This window comes from Macaca fascicularis, chromosome 20 (assembly GCF_037993035.2).
Source record: "Macaca fascicularis isolate 582-1 chromosome 20, T2T-MFA8v1.1".
Lineage (NCBI taxonomy): Eukaryota > Metazoa > Chordata > Mammalia > Primates > Cercopithecidae > Macaca > Macaca fascicularis.
Genome location: NC_088394.1, coordinates 77,585,456 through 77,605,152, shown reverse-complemented (window position 1 = coordinate 77,605,152; position 19,697 = coordinate 77,585,456). Strand labels below are relative to the sequence as shown.

At 52.2% G+C, this 19,697-nt stretch overlaps 1 protein-coding gene across 5 annotated transcripts in view; it reads right to left on the bottom strand.

Annotated features, from left to right (window-relative positions):
* Nucleotides 1–11,713: 11,713 nt before the first annotated feature.
* Nucleotides 11,714–19,697, bottom strand: part of CMIP (c-Maf inducing protein) — a 267,195-nt gene continuing 259,211 nt past the window's right edge. For all 5 annotated transcript variants that reach the window (XM_005592633.5, XM_065537566.2, XM_005592637.5 and 2 more), the window contains 4 exons: nt 19,455–19,601; nt 17,823–17,928; nt 16,341–16,411; nt 11,714–13,675 (listed from right to left, as the gene is read on the bottom strand). In XM_005592633.5, the coding sequence (XP_005592690.1) occupies nt 13,622–13,675; nt 16,341–16,411; nt 17,823–17,928; nt 19,455–19,601 (378 nt within the window). In that variant the 3' untranslated portion in view covers nt 11,714–13,621. The remainder of the gene's footprint in view (nt 13,676–16,340; nt 16,412–17,822; nt 17,929–19,454; nt 19,602–19,697) is intronic.

The following is a 19,697-nucleotide window of genomic DNA, read 5'->3' as shown; positions in this document are numbered from 1 at the left end:
GCCTATTCTTCCTTCCCTCCCATCCCTGGCAAACACCAGTCTGCTCTCTGTCCCCATAGATTTGCCAGTTTGGGATGTTCCAAATACAGAATCCTACAATATGTGGTCTTTTGTGTCTGGATAATTTCACCTAGCATGAGGTTTTTGAAGTTCATCTGAATCATAGAATGTATCAGCATTTCATTCCTTTTTATGACCAAATAGAATTCCATTATCTATGTGTACCACATTTATATATTTATTTATTTGTGATGGACAAAATTTCTCTTTTAATTTTTTTTTTTTAGACAGAGTTTTGCTCTTGTTGCCCAGGCTGGAGTGCAATGGTGCGATCTTGGCTCACTGCAACCTCACCTCACGGATTCAAGTGATTGTCCTGCCTCAGCCTCCCAAGTAGTTGGGATTACAGGCATGCACCACCACACCTGGCTAATTTTGTATTTTTAGTAGAGACGGGGTTTCTCCATGTTGGTCAGGCTGGTCTCCAACTCCTGACCTCAGGTAATCCACCTGCCCTGGCCTCCCAAAGTGCTGGGATTACAGGTGTGAGCTACCGTGCCTGGCTCCTCTTTTACAATTTTATTTATTTTTTCCTCTGCTTTTAAAGGCAACGTAAATGGACAAAATTTTCAGTGTTTCCACTTGATGCCACTTTTTAAAAGTTGATGTGCAACATATATGGTAACTTACACAAATCTTAAGTGTAGAGCTCTGTGAATGTGTAAACATCTGTGTAACCACAGATCAAGATGTGGAAGGTTCTTGCTCCCCTTGTATTTGTCCATTTTCACACTGCTATAAAGATATTACCTGAGATTGGCTAATTTATAAACAAAGGAGGTTTAATTGACTCACAGTTCTGCATGGCTGGGGAGGCCTCAGGAAACTTACAATCATGGCGGAAGGGGAAGCAAACATGTCCTTCTTCACAAGGCAGCAGGAGAGAGAAGAATAAATGAGACAGGAACTTCCAAACACTTATAAAACCATCAATCTCGTGAGAACTCACTCACTGTCATGAGAACAGCATCGGCAAAACTGTTCCCATGATCCAATCACCTCCACCAGGTTTCTCCCTCAACACCTGGGGATTACAATTCAAGATGCGATTTGGGTGGGGACACAGAGCCTAATGGTATCACCCTTCCCAGTCAATAACAACCCCCCTTACAGAGATAACCAATATTGTGACTTCTATCATCATAGATGATTTGTGCCTATTCATGAATTTCTACAAATTGAATCATACAGCAAATCCTTTGTTTCTGGCTCCTGCCACACAACATAATACTTACCCAATTATTTCGTGTCATTGTGCATATCAGTTGTCAATTCTTTTTCTCCTGTTTTGTAGAATTCCATCTTATGAATACGTCACCGTTTATCTTTCCATTCTCCCGTTAATGGAGACATTTGTATTGCTCCACTGTTTGGCTCTCCCACACTTGGTTTATTCATTCTTCTGACAGTGGACATTTGGGTTGCTTCCACTTTTTGGCTATTATAACTAATGCCACTATAAACATTCTTATTTGTGTCTTCTGGTGGATGGATGAGCTCAGTGCTCTTGAGCTCTTCTCCTGCACATGCAGGAGTGGAGTTGCAGGGTCCTAGGGTAGGCATATGTTTAGCTTTAGTAGGTAGGCTCTCCAAAGTGGTTGAACCCATCTATCCTCCCATTAGTGATGCATGAGAGTTTCTTTCAGCAACCACCTCCATCTCTGAAAACAATGCAGATTGGTTCTCAGGCTCCCAATGGCAGAGCCCTACCAGGTTGGCCAGGAGGCCCCTCTGTCACTGATGGTCCAGGAAGGTAGACCTGGTGGCTGTGCAGTTTTCCTGGTAGAGTCTTCCTGGCCTGCCTCAGGAAGGGCTGCCCCTTCAACCTATTCCTCTGTCCTCTAACATGGCTAGTCATTGTCTTAGTCTGGGCTTTCCTAGGAGCAGACACTGAGATAAAGATTTTCATTTGAGAGTTGGTCCCAGGAAATACCAATGGGACAATGAGAAAATGAAGTGGAGAAGGGAAGGAAATCCTAACAAGCCTGTGAGCACTGAGGGCAGCTGGAGATCAATCCCAGGGAGGGACCCTGGGAGCCAGAGGAGAACATGGGCCTCAGAACTCTACACTCCCCATGAGGAGTGAGGGAACTGGGGTATTGATACACTACTTCCCATATGTCATTGGTTGAGGGCTGCTGCCTGGGCAGAGGTGTTAATTCTAGGCCCTTGCAGCCTGCCTTAGGAAATCAGCCAAGGAAACTGAAAGTCAACCTTGACTCCGTGTGCACCCTCCCTCCATACCAGCCACCATGTGTTGCCATTTTAAGCCTGAGCTTCCCTTGAATCTGTGTGTTTCTTCACAGGGTGCAAGCCCCAGACCCGTACCCATCCATTTACCAACAGCGGAGGGATCTTCCCACAGTGCCTGGGTTATAACCTTGGCTCTCTCCCCTGCTTACCATGGACCTTGACCAAGAGATCCAGACTTTCCTGGCCTCAACTTCCCCGTCAATAAGGGGTCATGTTAGCATCTGCCTTGTAGGCTTGCTTCAGTGTAGTCCTATAAAATCCTTCCTACTGTGCCTGGTACACAGAGGGTGCTATGTAAGTGTTTTGTTTTAAAAATGAGTAAAACAATTGCAACCTTTTTTTTTTTCAATTGCGCATACCTCTCAGGACAAATCCCAGACTCCTAAATATGATTCATTAGTCTTTGGCTGGTCTCACCTCCACCTTCCCCTAACAGTGTGCTGCATGATGGCCCCAGGACATACATCCACCTGGAACCCGCGAATGGGACCTTATTTGGAAAAACAGTCTTTGGGGCCCGGTGTGGTGGCTCACACCTATAATCTCAACACTTTGGGAGGCTGAGGTGGGAGGATCTCTTGAGCCCAGGAGTTCAAGACCAGACTGGGCAACATAGTGAGACTCCATCTCTACAAAACATTTTTAAAAATTAGCTGGACATGGTAGTGCACGTCTGTAGTCCCAGCTACTACGAGATTGAGGCAGGAAGATTACTTGAGTATGGGAGTTTGAGGCTGCAGTGAGCCACGATTGTGCCACTGGGTGACAGAGCCAGACCCAGAAAGAAAGAGAGAGGGGAGGGGAGATGAGGAGAGAGAGAGGAGGGGAGGGGAGGGGAAGAGACTGGACTGCAAAGATTGCAGTTGTGATTAAGGATCTCAAGACGAAGTCATCCCGGATCATCCAGGCGAGCCCTGGGTTGCTTCCACGTTTTTGGCTATGAAGTCCAGCGGCATGTGTCCTTATAAGAAGGGAGAGGACAGACAGGCGATGAGGCCATGTGAAGATGGAGGTGGAGGCTAGTGCTGCAGCCAAAAGCTAAGGAGCACCAGGAGCCATTGGAAGCTGCAGGGGTAGGGCATGGGTCCTCCCCGGTGCCTTCAGAGGAAGCACAGCTCTGCCTACAACTTGATTTTAGGCTTCTCCAAACTGCTAGATAACAACTTTCTATTGTTTTAAGCCACTCAGTTCGTGGTAAGTTGCTACAACTGATATACTCTGTAACCAAGCACTTAGTAACAAAGTACCCAAAAGGAGGCCACTTAAAATAAGAGATTCATCTTCATCTTCTCACAGTCTGGCAGCTAGAAATCCCAGTCTTGGTGTCTTTCTGAGGGCTGTGAAGGGGAAGCTGCCACATCCTCCCTCCTGGCTTCTGGTGTTCACTGGCCGTCTTTGGCTTGCGACTGTACCACCCTAGTCTCTGCCTTCATCCTCACGTGGCCTCTCCCTGTCTCTGTCCCTTCACTCTGACATCCCTCTATGTATATCTCTGTGTCCAAACTTTCTCCTTCCAGCTGGGCATGATGGTTTACGCCTGTAATCCCAGCACTTTGGAAGGCTGAGGCAGGTGAATCACTTAAGGCCAGGAGTTCGAGACTGCCTGGCCAACATGGTGAAACCCCGTCTCTATTAAAAATACAAAAAAAATTAGCCGGATGTGATGGTACATGCATGTAATCGCAGCTACTCGGGAGACTGAAGCAGGAGAATCACCTGAACCTGGGAGGCGGAGGTTGCAGTGAGCTGAGATCACACCACTGCACTCCAGCCTGGGCGACAGAGCAAGACTCCAAAAAAAAAAAAAAAAAAAAAAAATTCTCCTTCTCAAATCGGTACCAGTCATATTAAACTTGTGCTCACCCTAATGATCTCACTTTAACTTGATCACCTCCGTAAAGACCCTATTCCCAAATAAAGTCACATTCTGAGGAACTGCAGCTTAGGACTTCAACATATCTTTTTTGGGGGCTACAATTCAACCCTGACAATAGCACCCCCCTCAAGCCCATCGCACTTCCCACTGGCTGTTCCCAGCCTATATCCAGCTCTGGTCTGTGGCCAAATCTTTGCACACTCCCTTTTCCTCTCTGGTGACTCAGCAAACATTTCATTCTTCATTCTGTACAGTATCACCTCCTCCAGGAAGTCTCCCGTGATGCCCATAGGCCTGGGTTCACTGCCCACCATCTGTGCCTGCCATAGTGTCCTGTCATGGCATTTGTCATGCAGTATGTGACTGACTCCTTGTCAGCATGCTTGGGTGCTGAGCCTCCGGAGGACAAGGGCCATGTCTCTTGCTGCTGTTTCTTCTTTCTCTAAACCACTTTATTGCAGTCTAATCAACATACAAGAAGCCATACATATTTAACTCATACAACTCAATGAGTATGAAGGTGAGTATACAGCTGTGAAACCATATTGAAACCGCCTTTGCAAAATTATAACAGGATAAATTATGGCAGTGAAAGAAATCAGACCTAACCGACTCCATCTTGCTTCTAACCTTTACACTGTTCTTGTTCATTCCTAGGTGTAGGCCGAACTAACTTTGGGGAGGAATTCAGTTCATACTTTTACTCTGAAACAAAATTGATAACAGCCCTTTCCCAGAAAGACCCTCTTCTTGCCTGGGGACCAGACTGCCTTTGCAGTACTAACAAATTAGCTACAAGATTAGAAATTACAGTTTAGGGCCGGGAGCAGTGGCTTACGCCTGTAATCCCAGCAGTTTGGGAGGCCGAGGTGGGTGGATCACCTGAGGTCAGGAGTTCGAGATAAGCCTGGGTAACTCGGTGAAACCCCATCTCTTCTAAAAATACAAAATTAGCCGGGTGTGGTGGCACATGCCTGTAATCCCAACTTCTCGGGAGGCTAAGGCAGGAGAATCGCTTGAACCTGGGAGGCGGAGGATGCGGTGAGCTGAGATCGCGCCACTGCATTCTAGCCTGGGCAACAAGAGTAAATCTCTGTCTCACCAAAAAAAAAAAAAAAAAAAAAAAAAAAAAATTTAGGGGGTCATGCAGTTTAGGGGTCATGCAGCCTCTGGCTCCAAGAGTATGAACCTTCCCCAGATTGCTCCTGGGGATAACATCACTATTGTAAAACCTAAGATTAGTGCTTGAGATATTTTGTAGACCCTGCGCTCATGGATCAGCTGACACCACCCAGACAAGTCATCTGGCTCAACCAGTTCTGCCATCCCACCCAGGGACAGAAAACAGCAAGAACACTTCACTTCAACCCCCTGTGATTCCATCTCCAAAGCCACCAATCAGCACTCCCCACTTCCCAAGCCCCTACCCGCCAAATTATCTTTAAGAACTCTGATTCCTGAATACTCAAGGAGACTGATTTGAGTAATAATAAAACTCTGGTCTCCCGCACAGCTGGCTCTGCGTAAATTACTCTTTCCCCACTGCAATTCCCCTGTCTTGATAAATTGGCCCTGTCTAGGCAGTGGGCATGGTGAACCCGCTGGGTGGTTACATACAAGAAGCCTAGTTGTATACAACTACTCATCTAGTTGTATTTAACGCATACAACTAGATGAGTATGGGGACGAGTATACAGCCACGAAACCATACTGAAACCGCCTCTGCAAAATTGTAACAGAGTAAATTATGGCAGTGAAAGAAATCAGACCTAACCGACTCCATCTTGCTTGTAACCTTTAAGCTGTCCTTGTTCATTCCTGGGCGTAGGCCGAACTAACTTGGGGAAGGAACTCAGTTCATGGTTTGACTCTGAAACAAAATTGTTAACAGCCCTTTCCCAGAAAGACCCCCTTCTTGCCTGAGGACCAGACTGCCTTTGCAGGACTAACAAATTAGCTACAAGATTAGAAATTACAGTTTAGGGGTCATGCAGCCTCTGGCTCCAAGAGTCTGAACCTCCCCCAGATTGCTCCTGGGGATAACATCGCAGTCTGTGCCCTAAACCTTTCCATCTCCTTCAAAAGTTTCCTCCCACCCTAGTTATTTGTCACTATGATTGTGTGTGATAATAACATCTCCATGCTTAGCATATTTTAAGTATATACTATAATATCGTTCACCGTATGGTACATCTCAAGGGCTTTTCCATCTTGCATACCTGAAACTTTGTTCCCTTTGACGAATATCTCCCCCTTCGTCCTCCCCTCAGCCCTTGGCAACCACCATTCCACTTTCCGTTTCTATGAGTTTGATTATTTTAGATTCCTCATTTAAGTGGTATCGTGCAGTATCTGTCCTCCTGTGCCTGGTTTTTTTCACTTAGCACACCATGCCTTCCAGGTTCCTCCACATTGTTGCAAATAGCAGGATTTCCTTCTTTGTAAAGGCGTAAAGGAACACCACTTTGGAATGGTGTTGCATTGTGTATATATCACATTTTCTTTATCCATTCATCTGCTGATGGACAATTGGGCTGATTCTGTGTCTTGACTGTCATGGATAGTACTACAGTGAACATGACAGTGCAGGTCTCTTCTCTAGATCCTGGTTTTAATTCCTTTGGGTATGTCCCCAGAAGTGTGATTGCTGGATCATACATGGTAGTTCTGTTTTTCGTTTTTTAAGGAAGCTCCATACTGTTTTCCATAGTAGCTATCCACCAGTTTACATTCTCAGGGACAAGGTCCCAGGGGTCCCCTTTTGTCTGCACCCTCGCACCCTCGCACCCTCGCACCCTCGCCATTTGTTATCTTTTGTTTTTGATAATAGCCACACCTAACAGGTGTCAGGTGGTATCTCACTGTCGTTTTCATTTGCATTTCCTTGATGATAAGTGCCTTTTTTCTTTCTTTCTTTCTTTTTTTTTTTTTTTTTTTTTTTTGAGACTGAGTCTGGCTCTGTCACCCAGGCTGGAGTGCAGTGGCCGGATCTCAGCTCACTGCAAGCTCCGCCTCCCGGGTTCACGCCATTCTCCTGCCTCAGCCTCCCGAGTAGCTGGGATCACAGGCGCCCGCCACTTCGCCCGGCTAGTTTTTTGTATTTTTTAGTAGAGACGGAGTTTCACCGTGTTAGCCAGGATGGTCTCGATCTCCTGACCTCGTGATCCGCCCGTCTCGACCTCCCAAAGTGCTGGGATTACAGGCTTGAGCCACCGCGCCCGGCCTCTTTCTTTCTTTTTTTTTTTTTGAGATGGAGTCTCACTCTGTCACACAGGCTGGAGTGCAGTGACGTGATCTCAGCTCACTGCAACCTCTGACTCCCAAGTTCAAGCAATTCCCCTGCCTCAGCTCCCGAGGAGCTGGGATTACAGGCGTTCACCACCATGCTGGGCTAATTTTTTGTATTTCTAGTAGAGATGGGGTTTCACCATGTTGGCCAGGCTGGTCTTGAACTCCTGACCTTGTGATTTGCCTGCCTCAGCCTCCCAAAGTGTTGGAATTACAGGCATGAGCCACCGTGCCCGGCCCCTTTGCTCATTTTTATTTCTATCAAACAAATTCTGACAGACCTTTGCCCATTGATTGATTGATTGATTGATTGATTGAGATAGAGTCTCACTCTGTCACCCAAGCTGGAGTGCAGTGGTGCGATCTTGGCTCACTGTAAGCTCTGCCTCCCGGGTTCACACCATTCTCCTGCCTCAGCCTACCGAGTAGCTGGGACTACAGGCACCCGCCACCACGCCTGGCTAATTTTTTGTATTTTTAGTAGAGACAGGGTTTCACCGTGTTAGCCAGGGTGGTCTTGATCTCCTGACCTCGTGATCCGTCCACCTCAGCCTTCCAAAGTGATAGAATTACAGGCGTGAGCCACCGCGCCCGGCCCCTTTGCCTGTTTTTTAATTGGGTTATTTGGTTTTTTTGTTATTGAGCTGTAGGTCTTTTGCTTCTTCTCACATGTTTTCTAGCACTCCCCCTGGACCTGTTGGAAGTGGGCCCTCAGTAATGAATTGCTGGATGCATGAGTGGATGAACGAGGCCAAGCCCTTTTCCAAGATTCTCTGACCTCTTTTTTCTTAGTGTGCTCTTGGGGAGCTTCTAGCAAAGTCTAGCTACCTTTAGAGCAGCCTGTCAGTCACAAATGACAGCTCAGCTTACCAGGTTCTCATGTTGCACAGCGGTGGGGAGCGCCATTCACACTGCAGCGTAAGTGACCGGAAAACAGCACATTCTAAGGCAGGCGCTGTAAGTGGGGCAGCCTGGAGATGTGCATTGCCGGGCAGCCCCAGAGCTGAGTTTGTAAGAATCCAATTGTTGCTCTCTTGGGTGAGCTTCACACTGCTCCCAATGACAGAGTCTGTCTTAAATTTCCTGAATTAATACTCCTGTCCCAGGCATGGGGTTAGATTTCTGTTGGACTCTCACTGGGCCCATCTGGGGCTGGCACCAACCGTTGCTGGTTTTGCTTGGAGGTGGGGGACGGTCATTGAGGTAGGTCCTCGCAGAGGACCCCTCAGAGAGAAGAGAATTATGGAGAAAAGGAAGGAAGTGCTAGCTATGAAGGGTGGGTGGGGCTCCAGGCTAGGTAATTAACAAGGGATGCAGAGGCACCCAGGCACCCAGGCACCAGTAACCGAGGGGAGCTCTTACCACTCCTGGGTTGAAGGGCGAGGGGAGTACACGGTGTAACTCAGTGCAGCTGGGAGGAGGCACAGGCCACGTGTGAGCATCGCAGAGGTGCAGGCAGGGTTAGGGACGCTGAGGCACCCAGGAACCAGCAAGGGGCAGTTCCCAGGCTAAGGCTGAAGGGGTGAAACAGGGAGCTGCATTAGTTCGAGAGCTGGAATCCTGGTGGGCAACCCACGGAGGGAGGCAACTCCTGCCAACAACAGGCACAGCGGCTGGGATGCCAGGGAAGACACCCCCTACTTCTTCCAGCAGGGAGCCTGCATTCTCTCCCTTTTTTTTTTGAGACTTTGAGACGGAGTCTCGCTCTGTCGCCCAGGCTGGAGTGCAGTGGCCGGATCTCAGCTCACTGCAAGCTCCGCCTCCCGGGTTCACGCCATTCTCCTGCCTCAGCCTCCAAGTAGCTGGGACTACAGGCGCGCACCACCACGCCCGGCTAATTTTTTGTATTTTTAGTAGAGACGGGGTTTCACCGTGTTAGCCAGGATGGTCTTGATCTCCTGACCTCGTGATCCGTCCGCCTCGGCCTCCCGAAGTGCTGGGATTACCAGCTGAGCCTGCATTCTCTAGCCTCACCCAGTGGGCAGAGAAGCTCAGCTGCTGCCAGGCAGAGCAGGGAGGAGGGCTGAGTGTGGCCCCCGGCTGCACCTTTCCCCAACCCTTAGAGCAATGAACATTTAGAGCAATGAACGCCAGGCCCTACGCCAGTAGAGAGGGCAAGATGGAGCAGGCTGAAGTGTCTGGCTCACGCATGCACATGTCTATACCAGTAGCTGGTCATCTGGTCCGAGGATGGGATCTCAGGGAGCCAAGGGCTTTTTGGACTGTTCATTTGATGTCCTTGGTGAGGCCTGCCTATCACCCCCGCAGTCAAGAGCCCTCCTGTCGTTTTCCATAGTGCCTGTGTTCCCTGGGTGACCCGAGGAAGGCACTGCTGAGTGACGGACACTCTCACCCTTTTTTTTTCTTTTGAGACGGAGTCTCACTCTGTCGCCCAGGCTGGAGTGCAATGGCGAGATCTCGGCTCACTGCAACATCCACCTCCCAGGTTCAAGTGATTCTCATGCCTCAGCCTCATGAATAGCTGGGATTACAGGTGTGGGTCACTATACCTGGCTAATTTTTGTGTTTTTAGGAGAGATGGGGTTTCACTATATTGGCCAGGCTGGTCTCGAACTCCTGACCTCAGGTGATCCACCCGCCTCGGCCTCCCAAAGTGCTGGGATTATAGGTATGAGCCACTGCGCCCGGCCTTCTCACCTTTCTTTTTTTTTTTTTTTTTTGAGACGGAGTCTCGCTCTGTCGCCCGGGCTGGAGTGCAGTGGCCGGATCTCAGCTCACTGCAAGCTCCGCCTCCCGGGTTTACGCCATTCTCCTGCCTCAGCCTCCCGAATAGCTGGGACTACAGGCGCCCGCCACCTCGCCCGGCTAGTTTTTTGTATTTTTTTTTTTTTTAGTAGAGACGGGGTTTCACCGTGTTAGCCAGGATGGTCTCGATCTCCTGACCTCGTGATCCGCCCGCCTCGGCCTCCCAAAGTGCTGGGATTACAGGCTTGAGCCACCGCGCCCGGCCTCTCACCTTTCTTAAAAAGACTTGGCAGAGGCCTCTAGAAGGAGGCCACCATGGCACAGAGAGAGGTGTGGACAGGCGGGGCAGGTAGCAGAGGGAGCTGGATGGTGTGGGAAGGACAGGGTGGAGGCTGGCAGAGGCAGCTCCAGCCAGAGTCTCTGGAGAGATGGTTTCGGGCCAGGCCCACAGTGGAGAGGCAGAGGGCTGGATCATGGACATCCTGGATTTCTGTCAGCATGTGGGGATAGGACATGCCTGGGCTGAGGATAAGGACACCCCTGCTGAGCTGGGGGACCCTGGAGGGTGACAGGTTTAGGAAGAGGGGTGAAAACAAAGCATTTTTTCTTTTTTTGTTTTTGAGACGGGAGTCTTGCTCTGTCGCCAGACTGGAGTGTAGTGGCGCAATCTCGGCTCACTGTTATCTCCGCCTCCCTCTTTTAAGCGATTCTCCTGCCTCAGCCTCCCGAATAGCTGGGACTACAGGCACGCGCCACCGCGTCCCGCTAATTTTTGTATTTTTACTAGAGACAGGGTTTCACCATGTTGGCCAGGATGGTCTTGATTTCTTGACCTTGTGATCCGCCCGCCTCGGCCTCCCAGAGTATTGGGAGTACAGGCGTGAACCGCCGCACCCGGCCAAGATAAAACATTTCTTTTCGGACTTGTCAAGATTGCCTCTGGAGACATCTAGGGGGAGTAGGCAGCTGAAATGTGGGCCTAGGAACCTGGCACTGACCAGCAGCACAGCATCACCTGGATGCTGTCAGGAATGCAGATTCCCAGGCCCCACCTAGAGCTGTGGCATCAGTATCTGCATTTCCACAAGACCCCCCAGGTGGATGGAGGGCACATTCCGTGGAGTAGCTCTGGGCTAGAGCTTTTGTAAGGCCCTGCTGAACAGCAGCATTGACCTTGGTCTATGACGTGGAGTCTCAGCTGGGGAGCGAACTGTTCTCCATGGGACATGTGGCAACATCTGGAGACACTCTGGTTGTCATAAATGGGGAAGGGGTGCTACTGTTGGATAGAAGCCAAGGATGCTGTTCAATGTCTGGCAACAAACACAACAGCTCCCTGCAACAAAGATGGCTCTGGCCCCAGTAGCCAACAGCAGCCAGGGTGCCGAGCCCTGGTCCTCAGGAAGTGCGTGCGGATGAAAGTGAGGGCGTCTCAGTACTGTTGGAGCCTCGGACTTCCCACCTGGGCTTCACCCCCTCCTTGGACCTTCTCCCCCTGGGCGCCGAGACACCACACACAAAGGCCAGACGTTGATGAGTCACTTACAGTTTATTTTTGCCTGAAAGTATTTCACATCTCTTTGTACACAGCTACGTGACAGTAGTATTAACCATCAGGAAAAGCAACAGTGCGAGGGGAAAGGTGGCATGTCTTGTTTCTTCTTTTTTTTCTTTTTCTTTTTTATTTTTTTCTTCTGCTTCTTCCTGCACCAGAGTGCTGTGAAGTATGGGACTGGAGGGGCGCGGGGAGAAAAAAAAGAAAACCAAACAACTAAAAACAACAACAAAAAACAAAACACAAAACGGAACACACTCGCACACACACGAAATAAAACCTGGCACGGAAAATGAATTAAGACTGGAACCCAATTTCTTTTTTTTTCCTTTTTTAAAAAAATGAGGGCATCGTCGGGGGGTAATAAAGTCTACCTAGCAAAGTATAAAACGACAAAAGCATGGTTTCCATTGAATAAGATTAAATATATATAAAACAAGTACACTGACTGTGGGGTAGGTTTGGAGGTGCCGGAGGAGGGAAGTATTTGTGCTAAACCAACAGAAAAAAGGGCTGGGGGGAGAGGGGGACCCCAAATAAACCATCAACGGGCTGTTCTGTACAGTGAGGGCTTGTTAAGAAAAAGCCGACTGTTTATAAAAGAAACGGAGGTTGGTTTGTCTTCGGAACAGGTGGGGACAGAAGGAGCGTCCACATTGCAGTGGTCACATGTGGAAGGTGGGCGGGGAGGGCAGTCGGGCTGGCGGAGGCAACGTATCTCTTTTCCCAAGAGACCATGCAGAGAGGCGGGCATGCATGGGGCCACGTGAAGCACACGATGGCAGGGGGAGCCCATGGGTGACAGAGTCTCCGTTGGGGACAGGGGACAGCAAAGGCTGACAGGGACAGGAGCTCCCTGGGGGTGGGGAACAGCTCTTTCACCGGGGTGGACTGGAGAGGGCGGATGAGCAGCCTCCCGTTCAAGTCTAAAAGGTGCCGAAAGAGCTTGGGCCTTAGAGGAGCAAGAGGATCTCAATCCTTCCTCCTCCTCCAGCCTGAGCCCCACCTTGCGAGGGAGCTGGAGACATTTGGAAATCAGAAACGCACAGTGGTGGGTGGGGGAGGTGGGCAGACAGACAGACAGACGAGAGAGCATTAGCATAGAGAATCCATCACGAAAAAACAATTAATTGTTCCAAGGAGGTTCTTTTTTTCTCTTTTTGTTGTCTGTTTGTTTCCTTTAAAAAAATAACAATACTACTACCACTAACCCGACAGCTGACTGGTTTCTACAGTACTACACGCCGGGGCGGGGCGGGGCGGGGCGGGGCGGGGGGACCGTCGAAGACTTCATAAATAAGAGGCGGGTCCCAGACCCGCAATTTGTCAACATGTCTTAAATAGGTGCATTATTTAAATCTTATGTACAACAAGAATCACTTTGCATAGCAATGGTGAGGACACAGGACGGGTGCAGTGATGTGACTGGGTCTTCTTGTCCCAAGGGCGGGGGGCGAGTTCGCAGCTCAGCTCGGAGCCTCTAGGAAGAAAGCATCCTTCGTCCGGCCCGCAACGGTGGCATCAGAGTTGACTTTTCCCACACGACAGCATCAAACACAAAGGCAAAGAAAATCCACAAAGGGTCCCCCACCCCCCAGCCCACCCCCAACCCCCTCCCCGACCCGCTGATGCTCCTCTTGTTGCTACAAAGTCCACTTTAGATCAGGTCAAAGGTTCCAATTACGAAGCTAAAAGAATTCGGTGGGGGCTGGGCGTGCTTGTGGACCCCCTCCCCACCCCCTCCCCCCTCCGCCCCCAGAAAGACTCCCCATCTATCTCACAGCCAGGGCACCAGGGTAGGACCCCAGGACCGGCTGCTCTGCGGCTTAGTCAAGAGTTGTTTTGTCGCGGTTGCAAATGTCTTCCTGTTCGAGCTGGGAGCTTCACCAGGCTTCAGTGTAGCGGACGTCCACTTCCTTCAAATTGGGAAGCTTGGCCTGGGGGTAGCAATAAGGGTCCTTGTCACATGCAGGCCATTCCCTTGCAGAAGCTGACAGTGCCTGACTCCACCCACACTGCCGGCTGGGGGTCCCTGCCACCCTCTCCCCACCTTGGTGCTGTGGGCTCCCTGGGCTCTTGGAGGGTTGGGTGGCCTTAGGCAGACAACAGAACAGGTGGGATGTGCCCTGGCCCCAGAGGAACCAGGCAGTGGGGCTCCCATGCCCCCACCTCAGAGAGGCTTCGGGCTCTGTCTTTGCAAGTGGAAGCACTGGGGTTTGAACCCAGGCCCTGCCACTTGCTGCTGCATGACCGTGGGCAGATAACCCAGCCTCTTGGAGCCTCAGTGTCTTCCTGTGTGGGCCAATCTGATTCTAGTCCCTGGCTCAAAGGATAGGGCTAGGGGTTAAATAGCAAATGCAGCCCAGGGCACCGTTATAAGCCCTATGAAAGGAAACTTCTTATTTTTACGGTTAGTGATATTCTCATCGTTATCAGAAAATGGACAGGGTGAGTGATGCGGATCCCAGTAAGTCCCAGGTACCCGGGGTTTGGCTTAGATTCTTCCCACTTGGGGCTTCCCCTTCGCTGGATGCGTTGCTAGACTCTACGATTCCACCTGCTGCGTCTCTCCATTGTTTTCTGCTTTCTGTTTCTGCTACTCAGACTTCCACTCTTCTTCTATAAACAGTTGGCTTTTTTTCTTAACAAGCCTCCACTCTACAGAGAGGTAGCTGCCTCCTAACTGGCCTCACGCCTTTACTTCCTCCCTCCCAACTTTCCTGTACACTGGCCAGCATACTTTTTGGATGCATGTACACATATGTATGCATGAACACGCACACATGTACACACACGCACATGCAATTCCTCACTGCTGCTCTCCTGTGCTCAACAACCCTCAATGGCTCCCCACTGCCCAGGCAGAGGTCACAGGTGGGGACCTGCAGCCACCTGCAGTGCTATAAAGCGTACTAAGCCAGCCCTTCAAAATTAGGAGACTTCGCAGAAGAATCTAGGTTTCAAGGTTCTCTTGAAAAATGGGAAGGTCTGGCCAGACTGGGCAGTGAACAGTGGGGCGTGGCCTGCCTGGCACTGAGTGTAGGCTCCTCCTCCAAAGGATAAGCAGCTGCTGTTTGCTCGAGTCCCCTCCACAGGGAGGCTGGTCACAGGCTGGCAGCATCAAGTTGGCACCATGTCTCTCTCAAATGTGTGAAAATGAAAAAATCGACTGAAAGTGATTTTTCTTCCCGAGTGGCCTTTCCTGCACTCCCCATGTCCTCTTTTCAGCTTGTTCTCAGTAGTGTCTGACTTTCAGCACTCTGAACTCAAGATAATCGAGGCAGCATTTCTCAAACATGAGTGTGCACAGGGATCCCCCAGGGTGGGGTTACCTGGGGTGGCCTGGATCCTGCATTTCTGTTGGCCCCCAAGTGGTGCCAAGGGCACTGGTCTGCAGATGCCACCCTGAGTGCTGAGGTCTAAACGCTGGGGTGAGTGATCTGCTGGCTGTGCCCCTGCCACCTGCTGCGTCCCATACATCCTCTCTTGGACCTCACTCTCTGCTGACTGTCCCTCCTGGCCCCACCAGGCCCTGTGCCCACCTTGGTTTGCTGAGCTTGCCTGTGCCTGCCAGGAAGGACTATCCCCCGGGCAGGGACTGTGGCAGCCACACCTTGGTGTCCCTGACCCTGACATGGGCCTGGTACACAGCAGAGGCTCCAGAAGCATCTGGAGGATGCCCCAGTGAGCACGCCCTGGCGGCAGGAGGCCTGGTTGTAGGAGATGGGCCCCAGCCAAGGGCTGCTGGGGGATTCCCTCTAAGTGGCTTCCAGGGCACGGAGGTGCCAGCATGGCTTATGGGCGCCATCTGTGCCTTCTCACCTTTGAGCCCAGCCCTTCTCTCCCAGGATGCTGGCCCTCTGCCGGTCCCGCCTGCTCCTTCTGGGGCAGCTGGTACAGCCCCAGGAGGATGGGGTGACAGGATGACAGGAGGCGACTGAAGGCCTGGCTCCTCCAACCTTCCCAAGACGTGCAAGTGCATTTCTTAAAACGCCCCTGTCTTCTACCCTCTGATCCTTTTTCTTTCCCTGATTTCACCTGCTGGCCTAGTGCTGGTGCAGTGCAGCCCTCAGTGGTGTGAGGCACCCACCCTGCTCAGTCCTCCCTGCTTCTACTCCTGCTCCCTCTCAAAATATTTATTTCCTAACACCCAGAGCACGCTTTGAAAAGTGTGACTCACTGCTCTGCTGTGACCTGTGAGGGCATTTTCATCCGGCCCCAGCCCATTCCCTCTCTCAGTTCCTGGCTACATTTGCTACAAAGCCAGGCCTTGCCAATCTCTTCTGTCTCAGGACCTTGACACTTGCTCTTCCTCTCGCCCTTTGTATTTCTGGCTTCTTACCTTTTGGGTCTCAGCTCCTGTGGCCTCTTCATCAAAGGGACCATCCCTGATCACCCCAGGCCACACAGGCCCTCCTATTTCCAATGACTTCCCTGCTGCTTCCTCTTTGTTACTCCTTTTGACCTGCCTTTATTTATGTATTGATCTGCGGGTGTCATCGTCTTTTACTGGAGAATGAGCTCTGGGCAGCAGATGCACCAGCATCCAGATGCCGGCTGGAGAAAGGAGGGGAGGAGAGAGGGGAGGAAGGATGGAATTACCTTCAGATCTTCGTAGGTGTCAGCTGAGAGCTTGGTGCTGTTCATGTTTAAACTGCAGAGACTCTTCATGGCTGTACGAGAGACAGATACAGTTGTTAGGAGAGTGAGGCCCCAAAGGTATGCCGGTATGGGATGGCCAAGCTGGAGGAGCTGAACGTAGGTGCCAGGCCCCCTGTTAGGAGATGGGGCTGGGGAGGAAGGTTTCGCAGGCACAGCCAGGATAGGTGGCCTACTAGACCCTGAAAGTCTGTTTCAGGCATGTGCTGGTCTGAACAGAGCCTTCGTTCTCTTCCCATCCGCTGAGTCTCCCTTCCCTTCTGGTCCCTCTGTCGTGTCCCCCCACTGCCTGGACCTGATGTCCCCAGAGCTTGCCTGCCACACCCCAGACCAGGCCCAAGATCTCCCCGCTAAGGGAACCCCGGATGCTCCCCGCCATCGTCACTGACTCGGGTGCTGCTTCTTGAAAGCAAGCCTCAACCTCTGCTTTGTGTAGGAGTCACAAGGAGAGCAGACCCCTCCACCCACTCCCAGAGATGCTGAGCAGGGCTGCAGCGGGGACCAGGAATCCGCACTGTTCATGAGGACCGCGCCCCCCGGGGAATGCCAGTGGAAGCAGTCCATGTGCATTTGCAGCCAAACTGGCTGAGCGCTGCCTCTCTGCTTCCATTGACCCAGTCACCTGCCCCCACCTCCTCCCAAGCCATCCAGAATTTGCCAATGACCCCGTAGGAGTCATGGCCCTGCCCAGGGTGCCTCCCCCTTGGCCAACTCCCACAAATCTGTCTTCACACCCAGACTCAACAGCACCTCCCCCAGAAGCCTTCTCTGACTCTTCCCACTGAGCCACGGGTCTTCTCGTTTAAAGCAGTGGGCCTGGAATAGGGAAAGCCGGTGAAATACAGAAGCCGGGGCTCAACGTCCCTGAGGGTAGTTCAGTCAGTTGGGGTTGGGACACAGGAATTGGCCTTTCTAGGTTCCTTGAGAATTCTGTGGCTCCTTCTATTATGACAGGGCTTCTCAAATGTCAACGGGCCCGGGAGTCTCCCAGACATCTGCTTACCGTGCGCTGTCTGAGTCAGGAGGTCCGAAGTGGGCTTGGGAATGGACATTTCTGACCAGCCCCCAGAAGACGCTGCCGCCACTGGTCGGGGGACCACAGTGGCAACATACTACAGCCCCATCCTTGAACTTCACCCCTCAGTGGACTGCGAGTGTCAGGAGGGCATGGGCTGGCCTTATTCATTTTTTCTATTGCCTCTAGAATATAAGCTCCCTGAGGTCAGGGATATTTTTCTCTGTGTTGTTCCTGGCCCTTGGAATGGTGCCTGGTCCACAGCAGGTGTGCAGTGAACACATGTTCGTGAATGAATAAATTTCTCTATCTGTGCACGGTGCAAAGTCAGCTCTTGGCCAGTTTGGTTGAAGCAAAGAAGGAATGAATAAAGCAGCCCCTCACCCCCCAGTTGCCCCCGAGGCACTCACAGCTCAGGGCCAGCAGGCCAGCGTCTGTGACCGGGGTCTCGCACAGGTTCAGCACCTGGAGCATGGTGAGGTGTTCCGACAGGAGCCGCAGGCCGGCGTCTCCGAACTGTAGGGCACAGAAGCTCTCAGCCCTCTCCTGGCCACCTCTGGGGAAGTGACTCGGAGGCTGGGGCACAGGTGGAGGACAGGGATGGGGACAGAGCCTTGCGCTGAGGCCCATGGCCCACCAAGCCCTGGGGTCTGGGCTGCGCTCGCTTCTCCTAAACAATTCCACGCCTCTCTGACCCGGGTTAGAATCCAGCTTCTGCTGTTGGGAGTGGAACCAGGCCAGAGCCCCTGGGAGTCAGTTTTGCCTCCACGAAGGAGGGCTTCGAACTTGTCCTTTCCTAGCTTCAAGATGCTGCCTAGGCGGCTTTCTCCTGCTGGGTGGACAGTGGAAGGATAGGGCTGGGCCAGGGGCAGGCTGCAGGGACTGTCCCCAGTTTCTCTTCTGGAAAACGAGGGTGAGGGCAGAACCTGCACTTCACAGGCGTGCAGTGAAGGCCCCTTCATCTGCTCTGTGCAGAGTACTGAGCGGTGCAGCTGACACTGAGCTGGGACTCAGCAGCCACTGGTGTTACTATAACAAAAAGACCCAGAAACCTCCCGCGCAGCCCCGGGCAGGCCAGTGAAGCCCGGCTCACGTCTCAGCTCCACCTCTCAGAACCTCAGGACTCGGAACTGGGCACAGTATTTCCAACTGGGAAATGGGCCTCAGGGCTTCATGAGGTCCTCAACCTCCTCTAGCCTCAGGGATTGTGTGCTGAGCTTGAGGAAGGGGTCATGTGGTAAGCGATGCCTGGGGTGTAGGCAGGGAGGCGGGTGAGGGGGCAGGGAGGAGGGTGAACGAGTTAGGAAGGAGGGTGGGGGGCAGGGAGGAGGGTGAGGGGGGCAGGGAGAAAGGCAAGGGGGTAGGGAGGAGGGCGAGGGGGGCAGGGAGAAAGGCGAGGGGGCAGGGAGGAGGGCGAGGGGGCAGGGAGTAGGGTGGGGGGCAGGGAGGAGGGCGGTGGGGCAGGGAGGAGGGCGGTGGGGCAGGGAGGAAGGCGGGGGTGCAGGGAGGAGGGTGGGGGGCAGGGAGGAGGGTGGTGGGCAGGGAGGAGGGTGAGGGGGCAGGAAGGATAATGATGGGGGCAGGGAGGAGGGTGAGGGGACAGGGAGGAGGGTGAGGGGGCAGGGAGGAGGGTGAGGGGGCAGGGAGGAGAGTGATGGGGCAGGGAGGAAGGTGAGGGGGCAGGGAGGAAGGTGAGGGGGCAGGGAGGAGGGTGAGGGGGTAGGGAGGAGGGTGAGGGGAGCAGGAAGGAAGGTGAGGGGAGCAGGAAGGAGGGTGGGGAGTAGGGAGGAAGGTGAAGGGGCAGGGAGGAGGGTGAGGGGGCAGGGAGGAGGGAGAAGGGGCAGGGAGGAGGGTGGGGGCAGGGAGGAGCGTGGAAGGCAGGGAGGAGGGTGAGGGGGCAGGGAAGAGGATGAGGGGGCAGGGAAGAGGATGAGGAGGCAAGGAGGAGGGTGAGGGGAAAGGAAGATGGTACAGGAGAACAGGGAGGAGGGTGTAGAGGTGGAGGAGGTGTGGAGGGCCTAGAGCAGGGTGGGAGGATGTACCTGAGTGGACCACAGGTTCAGCTGCTTGAGCGAAGGCAGTTTGATGAGGTGCTCGGCGCAGGCACTGGTTACATTGGTGAAGGCCAAACTGAGGTTCTCCAGGTTTCCGAAGGAGCCAGAGCTCAGCAAACGAGCCAAGTCAGCGTCCTGCAAGCAGATGCGGGAGAGGCCTGAGGGACCTGCTGGGATCTCCTGAGACCCTGGGCCCTCCTATCCCCTATCCTCCTCCTCTCCCTCGCCCTA